The 23000-nt window shown below is 35.3% G+C and overlaps 2 protein-coding genes across 4 annotated transcripts in view; one reads left to right on the plus strand and one right to left on the minus strand.

The window, feature by feature from the left end:
* The window catches only part of LOC131155808 (bifunctional protein FolD 2), a 47044-nt gene extending 39926 nt beyond the window's left edge, over nucleotides 1-7118 (plus strand). For 2 of the 3 annotated variants that reach the window (XM_058109237.1, XM_058109234.1), the window contains one exon: nucleotides 3666-3992. In XM_058109237.1, coding sequence (XP_057965220.1) covers nucleotides 3666-3675 — 10 coding nt within the window. In that variant the 3' untranslated portion in view covers nucleotides 3676-3992. Of the gene's footprint in view, nucleotides 1-3665; nucleotides 3993-6897 lie in introns of those variants that run through there. The other variant, XM_058109233.1, reaches the window with a different exon arrangement.
* A 1673-nt stretch (nucleotides 7119-8791) lies between these two features.
* On the minus strand, nucleotides 8792-13085 carry LOC131155546 (putative indole-3-acetic acid-amido synthetase GH3.9). The gene is made up of 4 exons (XM_058108767.1): nucleotides 12530-13085; nucleotides 12257-12358; nucleotides 10730-11559; nucleotides 8792-9692 (listed from the first exon to the last, which is right to left on the minus strand). Exons 1-4 carry the CDS (start codon nucleotides 12817-12819, stop codon nucleotides 9079-9081), a joined length of 1836 nt encoding a protein of 611 aa, XP_057964750.1. The 5' UTR covers nucleotides 12820-13085; the 3' UTR covers nucleotides 8792-9078.
* Between the last annotated feature and the right edge of the window lie 9915 nt (nucleotides 13086-23000).

The following is a 23000-nucleotide window of genomic DNA, read 5'->3' on the forward strand; positions in this document are numbered from 1 at the left end:
CATATGTAAATTTTAATAGAAAATATATAATTTTATTTACTTGCGAATAGTTTCTATGATCACTTATGTAAATTTGGGAACTCTGAGTTCGAGTTTTAGGAATTAGGGTGCATAATGAAGTTATCCTTGCTAGACCCCTGCTATTCCTGTCAAGGAATATAGTAAGGGGCTCGGATCAATATTAGCCCCACATTTGCATACATATACCTGCGAATAGTTTTTGTGATCACTTATATAAATTTGGGAACTCTGAGTTCGAGTTCCGAATTTTGGGAATCAGTCTAAATTCATATAATAATTTTTTGATCCAATTTTTGAGTTTCTAAATACAAAAAAAAAAAGAAAAAGATTTTAGTCGTTCGCTCTAATGTATACGTTCACAAGCAAGGGAAGAGAATTATAATGTAATCAAATATTAGTATTGCGAAAATTCGAATCACATAAAATTGTAGGATTTTCTTGGATGTTTGACTAATTAATTGGGATAATGACCCTGCCTCTCTACCCTAGTTCACTTAAATATTAATGTATAATGTTATATTGAAAGCCTAAATCCTCAAGATTTAAATCTTGACATTTAAAATAGGAATATAGATCTTATTTGTAAGTTCACCTTGCCCCATGTAGAAAACAGAAAAATGATAAAATTTTATGAAAATAACAAATGCTTGAGTTGCAAATATAAAAAAATGGACCATAAGATTGGATTTGTTTATAGATGCCAACATACTATGAAGGGCTAACGCTCAATATTAGTGAAGGACAAGCTTGGTAGGCACCCGGAGCAGATGTTTATGGTCGCTAGTACGAATCAAGAGTAATGTTTATGTAGTATTATGATGATATATATATATATATATATATATATATATATATATATATATATATATTTTAAATATTCCACATAAAAAAATTGAGCTGAGAGTGATTCATCTTTAGAGCTTGTGGTTAGAGTTAGGCTCTAGTGTTCATGCATGTAATCATTAATGCGTATCCAGATTTTGTGGTGTAGACTTTATAAACGTTAATGCTGCAAATGAATCGATTCCTGAGATTCCTAATTTTCCCATGTAATTAGTCATGCAGATGTAGATTCTATGGAAGAGAAGTGGTAGATTTTATAAATGTTAATCCTGTAAACGAATGGATTCTTATGACTCCTAATTTTCCCATGTTAAGTATATACTCTTAGTTGGTTGCATAGTAATTGATAATCAATAATGACTTCCATTGAAGGGGGAGTGGTTGAAATTTACAAGGTTGATTGTTGAGAAATTTCACTTGTAAGTTTGTAAACATGAAACTTGTTACAAGATTATTGGTATGGTTAATTCTTCCACATAGTCCTCTGCATGTGGATGTGACAAAATAGGTGTAGGAGCTTTGTCCTAATTGGAGTTTATAATGAGAAATGACTCTTTACTTACGGTCAAGAGTCCAATTGAGAAAGGACTAATAAAAGTGAAACCTTATCTTAATTAAGTCTATGATAGGAAGGATTCTAAATGTTAGATCACCCACGTCTTTTGCAAGGGATATTCCATAGAGGAAAGAGGATTTAGGTTCCCCTCCTCTCAAGAAAGATGTAGTTCTAAAGAGGAGAGAGGGAAAAAGGTTTCGATTGGTTTTTTTTTTTTTTTTTTCTCATTGGGGGAGGATGGTGTACACATATGTGAAGTGAGCCATTTGCATGCCTTGGTAATTTCTAGGTGGAATTCATGCCCAAGTGGAAAAGGTCTATAATTTAGGTGCCAACATATTTGAATGATAGTGGATGACTAATGTTGAAGTATTCCATCTTATATTGAGAATATGGAATTAAAAAGAAAAGAAGAAAGAATTAAAACAAAAAGAAAGAAAAAAGAAAAGAGTTAGTTAGCAGAGTTTTAGTTAGAATAATTAGTCATTAGTTTACTTTGTTTATTGTATTATAAATAGATTTGATGTAAATTCACTTCTTAATAAATCATAATTCAGCATTTTTCCAGTTTGCTGTTTCTGTTTCTATTCTAAACTCAAGTTCTTAATATGGTATCAAAGAAATTGAATCCCAATTAATTTCTGGAATATCTGAATCTCGTTCGATTGAATCTTGGCATCATCTTCTCCTTCCTTTTCTTTTTCTCCAATAATGATCTCCAGAGATCGGAAAATGGTTGGAGAAATTGCGAGCGAATAGAATATCAGAATAATTACGCAAGAAACAGCAGCAGTAGTAGCATCTTACTAAATTCTTGAAAATGAGTTCTGGAAATTCTCTTATCAACGCTTCAGATGACTCATCGAGCCCATATTATCTGCACCCAAGTGACAATCCTGGTGCTTTGCTAGTATAAAAAATCTTCAATGGAGAGAATTATGTTGCATGGAGTCGTTCGATAATCATTGCATTGATAGTCAAGAACAATGTATAGTTCATAGATGGTTCAATTGTTTCTCCCCCTTCTAATCAATTTGTCAAACACAAAACATGGTTAAGGACAAATAACCTGGTTCTTTCTTGGTTAATGAATTATATTTCAAAAGAAATAAGAAATAATTTGTTATTTGTGGTTTCTTCTGTTGATCTCTGGAACGAACTCAAAGTTAGATATCTCAGAAGTGATGGACCAAGAGTTTTCCATCTTGAAAAATCTTTGAGTTGCATCAGTTAGGGTACTCTTTCTGTTACTGAGTATTTCAGTACCTTTAAGACTCTTTGGGACGAGTACACTAGCTATAGGTCATTCCCAACTTGCACATGTGGACAAATGGCAACATGTACCTGTGAACTTTTTAATTTTCTGCAAATCAGACAACAATCTGATTATGTACTTAAATTCTTGGTGGGGCTAAATGATTATTTTGCCTCTGTAAGAAGCCAATTGCTGCTCATGGTTCCTTTACCAAGCATGTCCAAAGTTTTTTCTCTACTACTTCAAGAAGAGAGTCAGAGGCAGCTTACAAATTCTTCGACATATAATGTGACTCATGCTTTGATGGCAAAACAATTTAATCAACAGAATTACCAGCCAAAATCTTTCAAAGGCAAACCAAAGAATTCCACTTTACACTGTACTCATTGTGGTTATAATGGTCACACAGTGAATAAATGTTTTCAATTTCATGGTTATCCCCTTGGCCGAAATAGAGAAAAAGGAAGAAAAAATAAGGTTTCTGCTTATGCTACCATTACAACTCTAGAAGTGTACAATCAATATAGTAGTGAGCAACAAAAGGTTTGCTTCCCTCTAGAGCAATTTAATAAACTAATGGCACTTGCCAATTCAGTATAGCCCAATTCTTCCAACTAGATTAGTGCCCAACCAGCTGTTAATCTTATCACCACTTCTCAATTTTCTAGTAAAGTGTTTTCATGTAATTCTCTTACTTCTAATCCAAATCTTAGTCTATCTTGGATTCTTGACACATGAGCAACAGATCATATGATCTTCTCACCACTTTTATATCATTCCATACCTAAACCAATTAATGCATCTATAAACCTTCCTAATGGTACTACAGTCCCAGCTACACATACTGGTACTGTGTTTCTTTTAGATTCCTTATTTTTACATAATGTCTTGTGTGTTCCTCATTTTTCTTTCAGTCTACTTTCTGTTTCTAAACTTACTAAACAATCCAATATTTTTCTTACCTTTACTGCTTCTCATTGCCTTTTGCAGGACCAGTTAATGAAGAAGATGATTAGGATTGCTCTTGAGAAAGAAGGACTTTACCATCTCATTCAAGCTTCTTCAAAAGCTAAATCCTGCAATTCTTTTCAGTTTAATTCTACACCTTTTGCTTTATCTTCTACCCACAAGTCATTAGATATATGGCATTGTAGATTAGGACATGTACCTAGTTCAAGATTACATTCTCTCAAACAGATTGATTCTTCTATCACTTTTGATTATACAAATGTTTGTGACATATGCCCTTTAGCAAAGCAAAGAAGGCTTCCTTTTCTTGTATCACAGAGTAATTCTAATAAAAGTTTTGATTTGATCCATTGTGATATATGGGGTCCTTTTGGCACCACTTCTTACTTTGGTTTTTGATATTTTTTAACCATAGTTGATGACTTCACAAGGTGTACTTGGGTATACATGTTTAAAGCTAAATCAGAAGTGCTATCTTTAATCAAAACTTTCTGTAAAATGATAGCAAATAAGTTTTCTTCTTCTGTCAAAGCTATCCGGTCTGACAATAGACCAAAATTTTTTCTTACCAAATTTTATCATAAATATGGTATTTTACATCAGAAAAGTTGTGTAGAAACTTCACAACAAAATGGTATTGTGGAAAGAAAACATCAACATCTTTTGAACACTGCACGAGCTCTAATGTTTCAAGCCAACCTACTATTAATTTTTTGGAGTGACTGTGTTCTTACTGACATAATTAATAGAATTCCCACTCCTCTACTTCAAAATAAATCCCCTTTTGAAAGACTTCTTAACAAAACACCTAATCTTTCTCATTTAAGAGTTTTTGGTTGCCTTTGTTTTGCATCAACTCTACAAAGTCACAGACAAAAATTTGATTCAAGAGCTATTAAATGCATATTTCTTGGCTACCCCTATGATATTAAAGGTTATAAACTCATGGATCTAAACACCAATAAAATAATTGTTTCTCAAAATGTTATATTTCATGAAACAATTTTCCTTTCCAAATGTCACCACCAAATCCTTAACATCATTCTTCTATGTTTCCTGTTCCATAACCCATTTAAGATTTCTCTTTTGACAGCTCATTTTTCAATTCATATCAAAATATAGAATCTACATCATCACATAATAATTCCCCTTTTTTCTCTACTCCTCATACACATGTTGTTCCATATTCATCTACTCTTCCATCTCCTTCTAATATGACTCCAATATCTACTTCACTTGACCAAGAAGTCCTTCAGCCCAGAAAATCAACCAGAATTAAACAAAAACCTTCATATCTGTAGGACTATTATTGTGGTAATATCTCTTCATCTCTAAGTGCAACTCAGACATCTACTTCAACTGATTACACTGGTAATTTTTATTCTCTTCATCCTTTTCTTTCTACCAGCAGACTATCCACATCATATAAAGCCTTTTTTAACTTCTATCACTACCTCTCTAGAACCCAAAACTTATAAACAAGCTTCTAGACTTCTTGAATGGCAAGCTGCCATGAAAAATGAACTTAATGTTTTGGAGTTAAATAAAACTTGGGAACTTGTTACTCTTCCTAACAATAAAAGGCCTATTGATTGTAAATGGGTATTCAAAGTAAAATATAAAACTGATGGAACCATAGAGAGACATAAAGCTATATTGGTGGCCAAAGGGTATACTCAGCAAGAAGGCCTAGATTTTTTTGATACCTTCTCTATTGTGGCAAAAATTACTTCCATTCGATTATTACTTGCTGTAGCTGCAGCCAAACAATGGCATCTTCATCAACTAGATGTCAATAATGCATTTTTACATGGTGATTTACATGAAGAGGTATACATGGACTTGCCTCCTGATTTGGTTGTCCACGGAGAACAGAAAGTTTGTCATCTTTTAAAAAGTCTTTATGGCTTAAAGTAGGCTTCTAGGCAATGGTTTGTTAAGCTATTCGATGCTCTCATCCTATGGTTTTGTTTAAGGAAATTCTAATTGTTCTCTGTTTATTAAGAAATCTGCCACTTTCTTTATGGCCTTATTAGTTTATGTGGATGATGTGCTCTTGGCAAGTGATAGTATTCAAGAAATTGAGAGGTTGAAGTCTTTTTTAGATGCAAAATTCACTATTAAAGATTTAGGCCAGCTAAAATACTTTCTTGGCTTAGAAGTTGCAAGGTCCAAAGTTGGTATATCTTTATGCCAAGGAAAGTACATTCTTGATTTACTTGTTGACACTGGTTTAACTGGTTCAAAACCTACTGCCTTCCCTATGGAATCTACTCTCAAATTATCTGCAAATGATACCAATTTATATGAAGATCCATTAGCCTATCGAAGACTTATTGGCCGCTTACTTTACTTAACCGTTACTAGGCCGGACTTAGCCTACTCTGTGCAAGTGCTCAGTCAGTTTTTAGCTAAACCTGCTATCAGCCACCATCAAGTAGCCATTCGGGTATTGAGGTATCTTAAGGCTACTCCAGGGCAAGGTCTTTTCTTTCCATCTTCAAATTTTCAATTAAAAGGTTTTTCAAATAGTAATTGGGCAGGCTGTGTAGATTTTCAATGGAGTGTCACTGGTTATGCAATCTTTCTTGGCAACTCATTGGTTTCATGGAAATCAAAGAAACAAGTTACTATCAGTCGTTGGTCTGCAGAGGCAGAGTACCGAGCTCTTGCTACTACAACGTATGAAATCCAATGACTTTTATATGCCTTACAAGACTTGGATATCAATCATTCCCAATCAGTTTTGTTATATACTGACAGTAAATCAGTAATGTCCATAGCCACAAATCCTATTCAGCATAAGAGAATGAAGCATATCCAGATTGATTGCCATCTTATTAGAGAAAAATTGCAGCAACATATCATTAAACTTTTCCGTATTCCATCAAGGTTACAACTAGCAGACATATTTACAAAATCCCTCGGATCTTTATCTTTTAACATCTATGTTCATCTTAAGGCCGGGGGGGGGGGGGGGGGGTGTTGGAGTATTCCATCTTATATTGAGAATATGGAATTAAAAAGAAAAGAAGAAAGAATTAAAACAGAAAGAAAGAAAGAAAGAAGAAAAGAGTTAGTTTGCAGAGCCTTGATTAGTTAGAATAATTAGTCATTAGTTTACTTTGTTTTATTGTATTATAAATAGATCTGATGTAAATTCACTTCTTAATAAATCATAATTCAGCATTTTTTCAGTTTGCTTTTTCTGTTTCTATTCTAAACTCGGGTTCTTAACAACGAATTCTTGTAGGGAAGGTTCATTGTAATTCTACTATGATATACTGGATGGTTGGAATCAAACTTCAACCCCACAGTTTCTTCCTCATGCAACCTGGTGGGTTTTTTACGGGAATCTCATGTCCTGTTATGTATGTTTTGATTGGTTCCTAATCGCTTATCTTATTTGGTTATTAATTATTCTACTTAGCTCTATTTTAAACAATGAAAGGGATTATCTTCGGTTATTACCTTTATATATACCTCCTTTTTGGTATCGGAGCCCACATGTTAAGGCTTCCTAGTGCTAAAATTTTTCTTTTCTTAAATCCAAGATGTTAAAGTAAACACACCGTAGTCCAAATAATAATTTACCCAAACAATAATGCACCATAATAATAAAGAAACATAGTATAGAATGACATTTTAAAAAAATAGAAATGGACAATGTCTTGGATAGAAACTTGATCAGATCAAAATTCCACGTGATCTTTTCCTACATTTAGGTCAAATCATATAATTTGGTGGAATAACTTTTTGGATGCATTACCGCATCCCCAAAGATTAAGCTCCTTCAGGAGCGACCAATTTTATTATTATTATTATTATTTTTTTCATTTTAAATGCAATGGACAAAACATTTGTTCTTTTATGTCCGTAGTATTTATGAGAGTAATGTTATTCTTCGTGGGTTGCGACTATTATGACTTCACATGACAATAATATTACTCTGTGCGTTATTTTGTGGGCTCAAATGTCAAAAAAGTTGTTTTCGGTAATGGAATGTTATTCTTTACAATTGGATGAACATGACATGTCCAGAGTAGTGGATACATGAGCACATAAGGTCCTCTCCTCACTTTCGGGTCTATTTTATTGTAGCCATGATGAAAATAATTTTTTCTTTTTGTGGGGTTGCATCTTGAATGATGTGGAGCCTACACATGATTCAGCTACCCAATTTTTACATTTATTCTTATGTTGTAATTGGTGAACTTGAGAAGAAATTCTCTAGTCTTGGACTACTGACACAGCAAGTCTAGTAGTGGTATCATTTAGGAGCCATCTTGTGGACATATGGGTCACTCATGTTTCACCTCATTGTCTCAATTGGCACCATCGAACCAATAGCAATGAGACAATAATAGCCAATATTTTTCAAATGAAATAGGACATTTGCACATATCGATGATAGTTAATGAATTAATAGTACCAACCAAGATGACGATGCGACCCCAATCCTGCAATTGTAATCTATAAACTAATAAAATGTCTTATTTCATAGTTTTTTAAAAACTTTTTGTCGCTATCTTTTGATTTTGAAGCAACTTTTTTTAAAAAAAAATACAAGAAAAAAAAAAAGAAACTTTTCTTAAAATACCCTAATTATATTGTTCTCTACATGTATATATGCTCAATTAAAATATAGAGATTATATAGGGAACCTGCCCCTCCACATGTTCATGTGTCTGTTTTTAAATGTGAAACATGTGGCAGTGGTTTTCGTATTTGTTAACATTGAATGTATGATGAGTAAGATCTACTAGCTACATATTTCACATTTAAAAAACAAACACATGAACAACATGGAAAAATAGGTCTCCTATATAATTTCTTATTGAGCTCACTTCTTTTGCATTATCCACATATTTGTTTTCTTGTATTTATTCCTGTTATGCAGCTCGCAAGTTGCAACCTCAATCTAACTATATTACTATTATTGGTAGACTAATAAAATGTCTAATTTTAAGAAGCAATTTTTTGAATTTTGCCATTCTAAAATATTGAAGCAACTTAAAAACAATAAAAAAAAAATAACAAGAAACAAAAATTTTCCCAAAAGCACCCTAATTCATTAGGTCAATGCAATTAAACTCACTTGGCTTGGGATTATGCTCATATTTAGCATGTTTTTCACTTGGAAATGCTTTGAATCAATACATGATCACCAATATATAGCACTAGTTGAATCTCCCATGCATGCACAAAGGAGTAGCTAGGGCTGCCCTACAGCCAATTTGTGGGGGCATTCCCCTTTAAGGGACTAAAACAGCAGCACTATATATCTTTTTTCTTCTCTTTTTTTTTTTTTGAAGGCTGAAAACAGTACTATTACTATATATACATACTATCAAAAATATACTAGAAATGAAGATGCAGAAGAAAGAGAACATTGTTTTCTTTCTCCTGATGAATTAATTACTACTGTAATTAATTAATTGAAGGGATCCTGCAAAGGGATCCAAGTAGGATCCCTAGGGCTAAAGAAGCAGGCTTTCACGTTACCATTTAGCAGTTTAAGGGCAGTACTTGACTTGATGCACCTTGGAGTTTTGTACTGATTAATTGATCCCCCAGCCTGGCTTATGAAGAAGTCCATCAATGTCTCGAACGTCCCAGCCTCCACCACCCTTATCTCCAGCGGCCCTATTGACTTATCGTGTGCCCGGCATCGCCTGTACACATAGTCGAGCCCCTCTTCCACCGCCGCACAGCACTCTTGAAACACTTTAGAATCAACCTGGAGGGTTTTCACCGCCGCTGTGGTGTTTACTGCCAAATTATTGCAGTGTATGATCTCCCAGTAGAGGACGTAGTGTCCCGGCATGGACGACGTATCAGCATAGCTTGTGTACTCAACGAGCAGACTGTTGTAGGGTTCCAAGAGTTTTTTCGCGGTTGTGATGCTTTTGTGCAAGTCTTCTTCATTGGTTTTGTCAGTGTCGATGCTGAGAACTACGTTCCTCCTGCATATGAATCTGAACTGTGGGGCTTTGTTGTGGAATCCAGTCACTTGGAGCACGTCGCCGATGCGATACCGATATAGTCCTAAATAAAGTATATGTAAAAACTGTATATGTAGTTTATCCATATCTAGCAAGCTAGCCATTTCCCTAATTCATTTATGCGATGTGCTGTATAATCCATCTTTCATTCCATGGTAGGAGAAATTGATGGATATGGAGTTGGGTATGGTGTGTATCTGAGAAAGATGGGGAAAGCTTATGTGACATGTATGCTCTCTTAGGAGTAATGAATGCAAGGGATATTTTTTTTTTTTGATAATCAGAGAACTCCAGCCGCCATTGCATCACTTTCGATACCATGATGCGACACCAAATTCGAGGGTGGAAGTTGTCCGCCCATTGACACACCCCTGATAATTTAACAGGGTAAACTTTCAAGCAAACTCGTGATATTAGGGTCACCAAAGTAATAATGAATGCAAGGGATTAACCCGGAAGCTTGAGCTCCTAAACAAACATGCAGCAAGGAAGCAAGGAGAGTCGAGGATCCACGACTAAGCAATTGCAGCATACAAAAATAAAAACAAAAACAATGCAAGTCTAAAAAAATGATGAAGGAGCAAGAATCACCTCCCAATTAAGAAGAATATAAGAATTTTATATTCCTAACAAACCATTTCATATTTTATTCACAAATTGTATGCATGTAAGAGTGATTCACAAAAACACTAGAACTATTTTTTTTGAAAAAAGGTCTTCATTGAAATAAACAAACCTTAATTAATAATAACAACAACATCAACAATTATTATTGTTGTTGTTGTATTTTCTTTGGGTAATTAGGTAAAAGTGCTTCAAGTAGAGAGATGCAGAAATGTTTTGATTCGTCTTTTCAGGACATCCTAATGATTATAGCATAAGTCTATCGCATATTGAGAAATATTTGTCAGGTTTCGACACGTCCTTCTCTTCATATATTTTTGCTCGTCTTTTGACACATATAAATAAGATCTTATTTAAAATAATCTTACGTCAACCATCGATTGTACGTATCAAAATATTAAGCCTGCAACTCAGCAGAGCTACTATGGAGAGAGAGAGAGAGAGAGAGAGAGTTACCCGCAAAGGTAGTAATGACCAATTCATAGTAACAGCCGAGTCTAACATGCACCAAGTCCACCAGCTTTTCCCTATCCACTTCCTCATCTGCATCTTCTTCATCCTCCACCTCCATCACCAATGTCCCATTCTCCCCCAACGGCAAAAACTCAAAATACCCCATGTTTGGTAACAGCGTGAACGCCACCTCCCCCGGCTCGCACAGCGGTCTCAGGTTCACCCCGAAGTAGCACTCCGACGACGCATACATGGTGCACACCAGCGGCAACCTCCCCGCACTGTAGTACTCCAGCGCCGGCACGTACTGCGACATCGACCCCGTCACGACCGCTTCGATGTACTTCGCCCTCGGCCAGAGGCGGCACAGAATCCCCTTCCAGGAGGGGCGACCGCACACGGCCTCTATCTCGCCGGCCAGGCCGGGATCCGGCGAGATGGAGGCCATGCAGGAGCGCAATTCGGGGTTGGTGATGGAGGGGTTAAGGTGGCCGCGACGGATGTCGGCGCAGAGGTGGGGCCAGTTGCGCTGGAGGAAGGAGATGGCGCGGAGGAAGGCGGAGGCGAAGACGGCGCCAAGGCGGAGGACTCGGTGGCGGTGGAGGAGAGCGGAGAGGAGCTGGCAGTACATGCTTTGGGTAGTGTCGGGGCAGAGGATGGCCTGGTCGGGGCTCGTGAAGTCGTTGAAGGGGTCGTGGGATCGGCACTTGAAGTGCTTGCTCTTGTAGTAGCTGGTGAGCACGGTTCGGGCCGGCAACCCGCACGGCGTCGACATCTCCGCCTTCACGAAGTATAGGAACATGGCCTTTCCCTCGTCCAGTCCCGGGACGTACCTGTAATTAAATTATTCAAACTGGCTTTAAGGTCATGGGCACAAATTTTGGAAGCTAAATAATGCTTGTGGTAGAATGTGAACATTCTAGGAAAGAGAAATTTTTAGGTGATTGTGGACCATGACATTCGCGGCGTGTATATGGTTTAGCTAGCAATGAATGCATGGGTAGACTCTGAATATTAATTTTTTTCCTTGCTTAGCAGATAGATTTTGAAATATTTACACATGGATAAGGGAGTATTTTTCTCAAAAGAAGCGAGAGGGTAGGTCTTAATTTGCATACAAAGCATTCCGTTTTTGAAATTATGGTGCTCTTAAATGATCAAAGATGGTGTTTGATGGTGTAGATATCAGGGTTTAAATCAATGATATGAATCTTAAATGAATATGAACAAAATTAATTAGTGTATTTTTGTATTACTTTCATTTTATTTAAATTTGCTTAAATTTAACTGTAAAGTCTCAACTCAAAGCCCCAAAAGGTGGGGGATATGATGTGTTGTGGTGATCAGGGAATGCATGCATGTTTTGGAGCATATAGGAAAGTGATTTCATTTGAACTTCAGAAAGCGATCACTTTAGTTCTTAAAATTACGAGAGCCCCCACAAAGATAATAATGAAGCTCTAAAGTTAAGCGACATGCATATATGCATGCATCTGGAATGCAATAGAAAGAAGTATAAATATGTGTAACTGATTCATGATAGGCATGATGAGATTATATATAAAGGTTCGGCGGTCAAGATCTTCTGCTATTGATGGCATCATCTTAGGCTCTCCACCCGATGTCCCCGAACTGCAGCAAACAACACAAACCCATGACAAAAAAATAAATAAAATTTCAGCAATCCAACAAAATTTAAAGTTGATGCATATATATATATATATATATATATATATGCAACAGTGTATTCATGAGAGAGAGAGAGAGAGAGAGAGAGAGAGAGAGAGAGAGAGTGGGAGAGACCTGCAGAGCATTTCGGTGATGGGGTGACTGGTAATGAGAGAATGGGGTTGGCCATTGGCGATTCTCTGAATATAAGGGAGAATGGTCTTATAATTGGTGACTGGGACGCGACGCTTGTAATCCAACACATCTCGTGAGCCTTCCATGTACATTTTCAAGTACTCAGTTTCACCATTACGCCTTAAGATCTCCTTCAAGATATCCTCCTGAACTTCTCCAGCCGTCATGGTGAGCTTCTCCAGCTCCTTCAATGCCGCCTCTCCTTTGTACTCTAACTTCTTCCCATCCATATTCTTGCTAGCTGCTACTCTTTATTTGTCTTTACTTAATTTGCTCTCTGGCTCGTTGAATAGTTTTAGAAGTTGGCATGAACTAAGAGGGGGTATATATAGAATTAATGGAATAAAGCCTGGGTGTGATGATGGAATACAATGAGTACATTAAGCAGTTCCCATCCCAAATATTGAATCTCTTTTGGGCATCCCTATAGTCATTATAATCTGGCCCTCACCGAGCTGCTTTCTTGATTTGAGATCATCAACGACTTCACAATCCCATGTGCTAATTAATAACTATATACATACATATATAGAACAATGATTCGATCTTAAACAAATTAATTAAAATGATGCATGGGACCATGGAGAGGAATGCATGGTGGGGATGAATGATCCAGGGGCTTCTAGTACATTTCCGACATGGTATACATATTCTTAGTGCCCCAGATGAAGCATCAATATTCTCTCTCTCTCTGGGGTCATTGAGCACCACTCATTGTCTATCAAGTCTTGTGAACTAGATACCTGAACCTGACTTTGTTGAATAGTGACAAGGATAAGCACAAGGCTTGAGTAATTGATATTCCACGTTGTAAATACTTTAAAATTGAAGTATAGCGTAAGTTGAGCAAACCAGGTGCAAGTAGAGTATATGGAGGACCTTTAATTTAGTCAGTGACCGCTTTCATGCATACTACGCCTCTTTGATACCAAAAACTCCCCCCCCCCCCCCCCCCCCCCCATTTGTTTGATTAAGATTTTAAGATTATTCATCTATAATCATGAGTTCTATATTCTAGCATCAACCTAGATACAGCACTTCGAATGTAGTTAAAACTAATGGTAAATGTCAGCAGGACTGCTAGTAAATAAAAGTGCTAAAATCATGAGGTTAGATATCTCATGATGGGTTATCTAGTTTTCCTTAGATCACTTGATGTTTGGCAATTAGTTGGTCGTTCTATAGATGAGCAAATGTATGAACCCTCCCTTTACAGTCTCAATTCAAACTTAAGCTGTGATGATTTGGAATTTATTGGGTTAATGTAAATACTTGTACTCAATGTTGCAATGACTTATATATATATATATATCCTATTGTTATGTTCGTTTGACTAATAATCTTTGAGATTATGTATATTAATGTGATTATTTCTCTTAAACCTTGTTTTTACTTTACATATTTAATTTTTTCCCCTTATATAGGATAGGATACAAATGATACAATGAAAATTTGCATTCTTTTTTCTTGTAAATTTATGCATTATCAGAAAAGTTTTTACTTTTTAACAGATTAATTTTATCAAATTACAACCTACATCTTTTTGTATTATGCATAATGTTGCAAAATTGATCATTTATGTAATAGGTCAAAATATTTATTTCTTCTCACATTTAAGCATTTTTTGTTCTATAAACGAAAAATATAGCCGATGAATGAATGCCATTTTTTTAACACCGATGATAGTGTTTCTTATACGTTTTATCATATCAATAATTTTTTGAATTCATAAATTTTCACATCAAAATTTTAATGCACTATGCAATGTGGTATTTTCCACATCTTCAAACCAAAAAACAATATTAATTAAATTTTAATTAAATAAAGAGCCAAATTATATATAGTTATTTGGTTGTATCAAAGCGAAACTACATCCCAACGCTATCGAATATGGCAATTAAAGATGGTAAATTAAAAATTTAAAAGGAAAAAAAGGATGTACAAATTGAATCTTGAGAAAAGAAAGGACATAAGGTAAAGAAAAAATTATTAAATTATTAAAAATAAACTAACATGTCAGTGACTACTTGTCCCCAATTTTTAAAATCAACAATGATCAATCTGCAACAAATTACTCAATCTCTCTTAACAATATGCAAACAACATATGTGACAATATCAAGATTGCTAGTTGTCTAGGAATTTTCATGGAATTTTTCTCCTTGCTTTCTTCTTTTGTGAATTAAACTTGAGAGAAGTAAAGAAAATTCACCATATCCCTTTCTTTACGAGTTGTGATAAATCTTCTCTACACCTACGTACAAAATGAATTAAAGTGCATTTGGTAAATGAAAACTTCAAGAAAACTCCACCATCTCTTCATGTAGCAACTATAGTGGTTTACCCCCAGGGTGTGGTTCAGGTGGTAGTGCGGACTGTGGGAGTGCCTTTCACGAGATCAGGTGTTCAAACCCTCTCGGGTTCGTTTATGCTCCTGGATTCCTAAATTTACCCTTCCTTTGGAGTTGTGGAGTCAACTTCAAGGGGCACAGGATTAGTCACGTGGACCGTAAAACGGACATGTGGATACCCGGTGCGTAATCCAAAAAAAAAAAAAAAACCTATAGTGGTTTACGTACAAGCTGCACTATAGTTGAACACAAAAGAAAGGCTGCACTAAAAAGGTATTGCACTTTGCCAAGAAAGAAAAGATAAAAGAAAGAAAGGAAGAAAGAAAGAAAAGAAAAAGATAAAGTATCAAACTTTATATTTGCTTATGAGTCAAAAGTTGCAGGTATGGAAGGTCACTCAATGAAGACCCCATTAGTATAAAGTTATTCCCCAATATGATTGATTTATTGAGGCAAGGAATTGAAAGCCCTTTATCCATATTTATCCAATTGTTCTTGGAATATTAATGCATCACAAGGAACTGCAAGCTCTTCAATTCTCAGTGATGAAGAAACAATCTCAACCATTAACTAATCAACTCAAGATGCTCTAGGGGAATTGCGAATATCATTCTATATCATTATGACACATTGCTGCCTTATGGGCATTTTAAACACACTCTGTACCTTTCAGTAATAAGCTTGCGTACTAAGCTTGATACGTGCTTGCTTGCTCCATCATACCTTGTAACGCCCCAAAAATCCTGCTATATATATATATATTTTTTTCACTCATGATGTTTTGTGTTAATTGACTTTTAGTGGTTTAGTTTCTTAGTTTTTTTGGTTGCTGGTGTTTGGTTTAGGTTGGTTAAGTTAGTTTTAAGGTCTTAGAATTTTATTTTTATTGTCCTAAAGTCTCAAAATTGTAACCACGGTTTTCCTCCACCATAAGTGAGGGGTTTTCTAATAAAGTTTAGGAGGTGCCGCCCTCTTTTTCAAAAAAAAAAAAATAATAATAATTAAAAAATATATATTTTTTCACATAATAATAATAATAATAATAATAATAATAATAATAATAATAATAATAATAAGAACAACAACAACAACAACAACTCTAATACTATAAAACATACACTAAATCAACTCGGATCCCAAAGAAAACTGGGGATATACTTGTCCATACATACATGACAACTACGCAACGAAACCATGATTTATTCAACCTTATATACAATACTAGAGTTTTACTATAACCAAAATATACATGTACATCCCAAAAAGAACCATAAATACTCTAGGCCATACTCCTAAAAATCCATCCCGATTTCAACCCAACTACTTACCCTCAGCCAAGGTAGCACTATCAGCCTCCTCTATCTCGGAGGTCAGTCCGCTTGTCTATCGAGGTTTCCTAAAATGTTTGTATTACTGGGGTGAGACACCTCTTAGTAAGGGAAATAGACTAATATCAGTGTGTGACAACATGAGTATTATTGTATTGTAAACATCTATTGTTCGTGATAAACTGTATCTGATAAGTAAGGAAGATATGTACATAATTTAACTGCATGTGACAAGTTAGGTAAAAATGTTCTGTATTATTCTGAATAAATCATAAATCAACATAACATACTGTATCATACTAAATTTTTGTATACATATAAAACATCTGCTATATCTGTATATTACTGAAATTATGCCCTAGATGGATAACTGTATATCATGAATTAACCTCGCATGATTTGAATTGTGCGGCCTATGGGTTGGACTTAACTCTGGCTGGCCTACCAGGCTAAGTCAAACATGACACAACTACACATGATTGCCCACCCAACCTGGTCCGCCCATCTTACTCTCTGCAACACTTCTCGGGTCGGCACACAGTGGGTATCCTACTCTCCGCAACACTTCGGGGCTAATCGGCCTCCGACCCAACACTTTCTAAATAGTGTGGTTGCACTACGGGCTATCACCAACCTGGTCCACCTGTTCTACTCTTCGCAACACTTCTCGAGTCAGCACACAAGGGTTGCACTGTCAGCTAACACCAACCTAGTCTGCCCATCCTACTCTTCGCAACACTTCTCGAGTCGGCACACGTGGGTTACACTATCTGATCTGGCTAGTTAGTTATGGTACTGTGCTCATAACATACTTAGTCCATCAAAGATTCTGATATCATATAGTACATTTCATATAATATATAACTGAAACATATCTCATTTCATATTTCTGCGTAAAATCTGTCATATTACAATTTCTGAATAAATTATATATATATATATATATATATATATATATATTTGTTCACGGCATCTGGGTAGGCTGAATAATCACGGCATTTGGGTCGGCTAAATAATCACAGCATTTGGGCCAACTGAATAATTACGACATCTGCGCCAGCTGAATATTATAATATACTGAAAATATAATTTTTGTACTATTTACGGTTTTCCTAAAAACTTTCGTCAAATCATGCTTGTACTGTGAATTCATAAAATATTTTCAGATACCATTATTTACAATAAAATTTATACTCATGCCACACACAAGTGAGTATTACTCTATAATAAATTATCTGGCCTAGGAAAACATATTTTGCTGACAAAATAATATTACATTTGTTTTCAAAGTTCCCTTAGTTCAACATCAGTATTCCTAAAAACTATACTAAATCATATATATAAATTTTTGGACTAAATACTATGTATTCAATAATTAATTTCCTAAAAATACCTGACTTAATCTATCTCCTTACCTGACTTACTGAGAAGTCTGCTGACAACCTTAAATCCATATCCTACGACGTTCGAAGTTCAAAACCTTGAAATTACATTTTCCCCAAATCAATCAACTTTACCCCCAGAATATTTCTTATTTAGCATTTCCTAGGTCCCATATATTCTAAATTAACAATTAAACCCTAAAATATCTTACTTACCCTGATTTTGGAGTGGTGCCCTCGATCTCCAACTCAATATTCCGCTCCGGTTAATTTGCAGAGAATCACCCCACAAATCTCGTGGTAGTTTCTGATCGAAACGGGCTATAATCGGAGTGAAAGCAAAGAAAGAAGCGGTTTTCTCAGCAGTGCTAAAATTAAAGAAGTCCCGCAAGCTTCATTTGTTAAATCAAAACAAAATCTCTCTCTCTATCTCTCTCTCTCTCTCTCTCTCTCTCTCTCTCTCTCTCTCTCTCCGGTTTTCTCCACCTTTCACAAAACCGTCAACAGTTTGGGTTTTAACCGATCCTTTTTACCATTTCACCTGAACCGGCCCGCGGTAAATACAAATTGTTGGCGGTTTTCTGGGCACTCCAGAAAACCGTCGTCTGTTTGGTCCTTACCAAACCATTTTCCTTTTTTTCTTTGTTTTTCTTATTATTTCTATTTCCCGGGTCTCACATACTTGCTTTTGAACTTATTCCATCTTTAATTTCCCTACTTAAAGGTTAGCTAGATTGATTGATCGAAGTTTTTTCTTTTCTTTTTTAAGAGATGTGTTTATGTTTGGCTAAGTTAAGCTAAGTTAGGAAAATTTAAGCATCTTTGTTAGTGTTTGGTCTTACACGTACAAGTTTGGATAGGATTGGTCAAGATCGAGGCACTGCCTTAACCCCCATTGATATAGTACAAGGGTGTCGACCATTGATGACTAAGCAATCTTAGTATCAAAGAGGTGTGACCTTTCTTTTTATTCATATTGTTGTTTTCACTAACCCTCTGTTTGCGAGAGATCTTGAATTTGGATTTATTTTAATTTGAAACAAATATAATACAAAATTATATTGAAATTTGTCCAAATCCATCAAAATCTAAATTCAAGACCCAAAATCCATGCTCTCGTATTTTGATGTTTTGAAAGATTAATTAATATCTACTTCATATGTAGCAATCCAAATACACACATGCACACAATATATATTATAACTATCATAGTTAATCCAATCCCATAAACTTCAACTATGGTCTATGGAAACAATAAAGCTATGTGCCCTTTAATTAATTATAGTACAAAGCTTGGTGCATGCACACCCGCTTGCTCCACCTGCTTTTCATCTTGTTCTATTTTCAATTTCCCACATGAAATGTTTTGATTAGTATATTCTCTCTTTTGAGAGAGAAATAAATATATGCTGCCTTCGGAGGGAAAGTGATAAAGCCTCTCCTGCTCATTTCCAATGAGTCAATGACGTAAAAGTCTAGCTGTGGCATGCTCTGGTAGAGCACTACAGTGCTTTGAGTTTGTGATGTTAAAACTACAATGGGTTCTCTCTGTCCTTTTTCTTTTTGGTATGACGAGAAGTTAATTGCATTGGTAGCTAGCTAGCTAGCTGGTGGAGCACATCTCAATTCGCATGCCATCACTCAAATCATGCTGTCCTCCAATACCCACTTGGAATTTAATTGGAAGTATCCTCTCTACGTAAAGCATAAAGCTACAGAAATGGAATGGAGTATCTGGTGAAAAAAGAAAAAAGAAAAAAATCAAGGACGATCCATTGATCTTATCCACAATTAAGTTGGAGGTCTCCGGCCGGCCGGCCATTTTTCTGCATCATATTTTAGTAGCTCTGGTTCAAAGATTGACCACTTCAGACTCTTGAGTAGCTTAATATTGCCCAGGCACACTGTTTGAACAACTCATGTGCCAAGGCAGGTAACTGAAGGTGGCTTTTCATGAGTTGTTTTGAAACTCTATTGTTGGTTAATCTATGTTGCTAAAGATAGATGTAAATTGCCTATTTGACATGGTCATGTTGAGAATAAAGAACAAATTCCCGAAACCTATGAGAAACAAAATAGAAAAAAATAACGCCAAAGAAAAATTAATCACACGCACAAGACAATATTTACGTGGTTCGAAAATTTTGCCTACGTTCACGGAGTTTTAGAGATTTCAATATTATCAAGAAGAAAACATAGAGAGTGCGGCGATACAATGCTCTCCCTCTCGCTCTCTTGCAGGTACAACCACACGAACCCTAATCACCCGAAAGCAATCCTTTTTATATGTTGCGCCTATTGTTCCGTTCCGAATGGGCTCCAAAATTAAAGCGCATTTGGTCGTCATCCAAATTAAGGCTAGGAGACAGATTTGGTTAGTGGTAAATTCATGAGTTGATATTTGGGTATGTTTTAAGCTACTTACTCATAAATGGAAGTTGTTTTAACGTTATTGGGCAGTGCTGATTGCATCCAACACAACCTAAGTAGTTGGGGGTGTCAATTGCAGGCTCTAGGTAAATGGGAGTGTTAACTATGTAGTATTAGTTTAACATGTTGGGTGACATGCATGTAACCAACGTGAATTCGTGCACAGTGTTCCTACACATGTTAAAGTGTGTATTGCTTGTTTTTAAATAAGTGAAAAGGTTGGGAGGCGTTGCTCTTATAAATATTGTTGTCTTGTGAATGTTGTTGCAATTGTTGTACACTTGTAGGACTTAATCAACAAATTTGAGTGTGTGACATTGGCTTAACCAAATGTGTCACTTGGTGTCATTGTAGTGTCAAGTTGTGTACTATGAACTTAGACCCTATTACATTAGATAGGGCGCCACAATGGTACATAAGTTTATAAGCAAAAGAACATCTGATGATGGCTGGTACATTTCCCAATAACATTTATATTGTGTTTGGTAGCTTGAAATTTTGTATCTTAGACTTAAATTTGTATAAATTTGGATAAATTTTAAGCAAAATTATACTGAGTTTCATGCAAATCCATATAAATCCAAATATGAAGTTTGAAATCTATATTTCTAAATCTTTAGTACAATTTTGGTGCATAGGAATATGATAGAGATTCAAATTTGTTAAATTTTGCATGTGGTTAATCAATTTTAAACTTTATTCTAGTCTTGCCCCATTTTGTTTCATGAACCAAACATGGTATTAGAATGTAGAATAAACCAAATACAATCTGATTGAATAGGAAATATATGGAGAGAACTAATGCAGGTCAAAGAAATAAAAGAAGGAGATAATACTAAAAACATATAATTTTGGCAACATGGATCTAGGAGAGGTTAGTTGTTGCAAAAAAGATGGTTATCAAATTTGAAAAACTTTCATAGTGTGAAATAGACATCATTTATACATATATAGTAGTTTAGTAATCTCATACCCAAACTTGCAAAGCCAACTATGAGAAGCAATGACCCATGTAAGGTTGGTCAATTTGACCTTACTGAATAGTTACTTGATTAAATATGAACCCAAACTAAGAAGGCTCAAATTTTGCATCATAACTTGAGGTCCATTTAGTCGTGGAATACATTTTTCGTTTTCTAATTTTTTAAAATTTATATAAGCTAATATTTGGAATCATGGAATTTGGAGCTTGAATTTGGATTTGTGTAGATTTTGAAAAAGCTCTATACATAATTCACACAAATTAAAAGTTCAAGATTCAAATTTCATGCTGCCAAACGCAAAGTAAGAGTTAAAACTTCAGAAAAATAATGAAAATATTTTAATAACGAAAATATTTTTTTTAGCTTTCTTATATAAATTTGAAAAATTCGAAAGTAAGGTGACATTTTTGTAATTATTTTAAAATTAAAAAAAAAATCTATTTTCACAAGTAGTGTTTGAACTGTTTATTGTTGTGGTAAGAATGAAAATCAGCTAACTTTTTTCTAATCTTTTAAAAAACTAAAATAAAAAATAAAAAATATTTTTCACAACTAAGTGACCACTTAGCATTTGCAAAACAAATTTATACTCTTATTGAATTGATCAAATTATTAATCCATATCCATTTACAAAATTGCAATTATATAAATATATGTGGAGGGCGCATGGTACAAATTTTGAGATCAATGGTAACAATGACCTATGCTCAACAAATCGATCACCCCACACTAAGTTGTGATCCAATTTTCTAAGGTTGGTCAATCAATTTGATCTTATTGAATATAGTATATGATCAAATGTGAAGTCATACTAAGTCAATGAAGAACAGTTAAACTCAAGTTCTACATCATTACTTAGCGACTTAATTAGCATTCACAAAACAAACTTTATACACTTAATTATGAAATTGATCAAATTATTAATTCCATATTCCATTTACAAATATAATTTTGGTGATATATATATAAAGGGCATATGCTACTAAAATTTGAGATCAGTAGTCACAAGGACCTAGGCTCCAGCAAATCACCCCATATAGGATACAAGAGCACATGTATGGGGCTAGGGTTTCACATGGCTCCATCAGGACCCTAGCTAGCTTCTCTTTCTGATGAATAAAAGGACTACATAAAGGACAGAAGGGTACGTAAAAGACCAAAGAGGAGAAGAAAAGGGAGCAAAGAGGATGGAGCTTTCATAGGTGCATTTCAGTGGTGCTGCGAGCAGGATAATGGAAGCAACCTTTTGAGCAGTGAGAAAGAAAAAAATGTGGCGGATAAGCAATGGTGTTCAGCCTTTAACGTGAAAATTGATGAAGTGGGTATGCCTCATTTTTTTTTATTTTTCTTTTTCTTTTTCTTCTTGGAAGTGAGAATGGACGACGCCAACCACAATGTTTGTAGACATATTTCCTAAATGGATACAGCTATGATGGTTCCTTGCCTTTCCTCTTTCATAAAGCAAGGGGGATGGATGCGATGCATGGTGATCGAGCACAACTTCATTCATTAATTCATTCATTCAGTGGCTTCAACTTCACTTTTTCTGGGTGAAAATGAAAATGGAGTCCACTATGAATTTATGGATTTTTTTTCCCATGTGTTGGATCGAGCACTTCTCACCTTTTGGCGAGGACGACGGCACGAGGAAAACCGAAGCCTGCAAGAACAGCTGTTGAAATATGAGTGCGTTTGGGCTCGTGCATTATTTAATTACTTAATTGTTGTTTACCAGTTTACCCAGTAGACCTCGCCAAATTTTCTTGACAATTGTAACTATTAAGTAGCAAGTAGTCCTGACAATTGTAACTATTAAGTAGTAAGTAGTAATAACTCACAGGTTCGAATCATGGTAGCTTGGTCCATTTTTTTCAAAAAAGCCAAAAAGGCGGTTCAAGCATATGGGTTTTTGTGTTTATTTATTTATTTTTAATGTTT

Source organism: Malania oleifera, chromosome 5 (assembly GCF_029873635.1).
Source record: "Malania oleifera isolate guangnan ecotype guangnan chromosome 5, ASM2987363v1, whole genome shotgun sequence".
Lineage (NCBI taxonomy): Eukaryota > Viridiplantae > Streptophyta > Magnoliopsida > Santalales > Ximeniaceae > Malania > Malania oleifera.

Coding starts and splice junctions, on each gene's coding strand:
- LOC131155546 (XM_058108767.1), bottom strand. CDS start 12,819: ATGGATGGGAAGAAGTTAGAGTACAAAGGAGAGGCGGCATTGAAGGAG. Junction 12,359..12,529: donor ATCACCGAAATGCTCTGCAG/GTCTCTCCCACT, acceptor TGTTTGCTGCAG/TTCGGGGACATCGGGTGGAG. Junction 9,693..10,729: donor GGTCATTACTACCTTTGCGG/GTAACTCTCTCT, acceptor TACTTTATTTAG/GACTATATCGGTATCGCATC.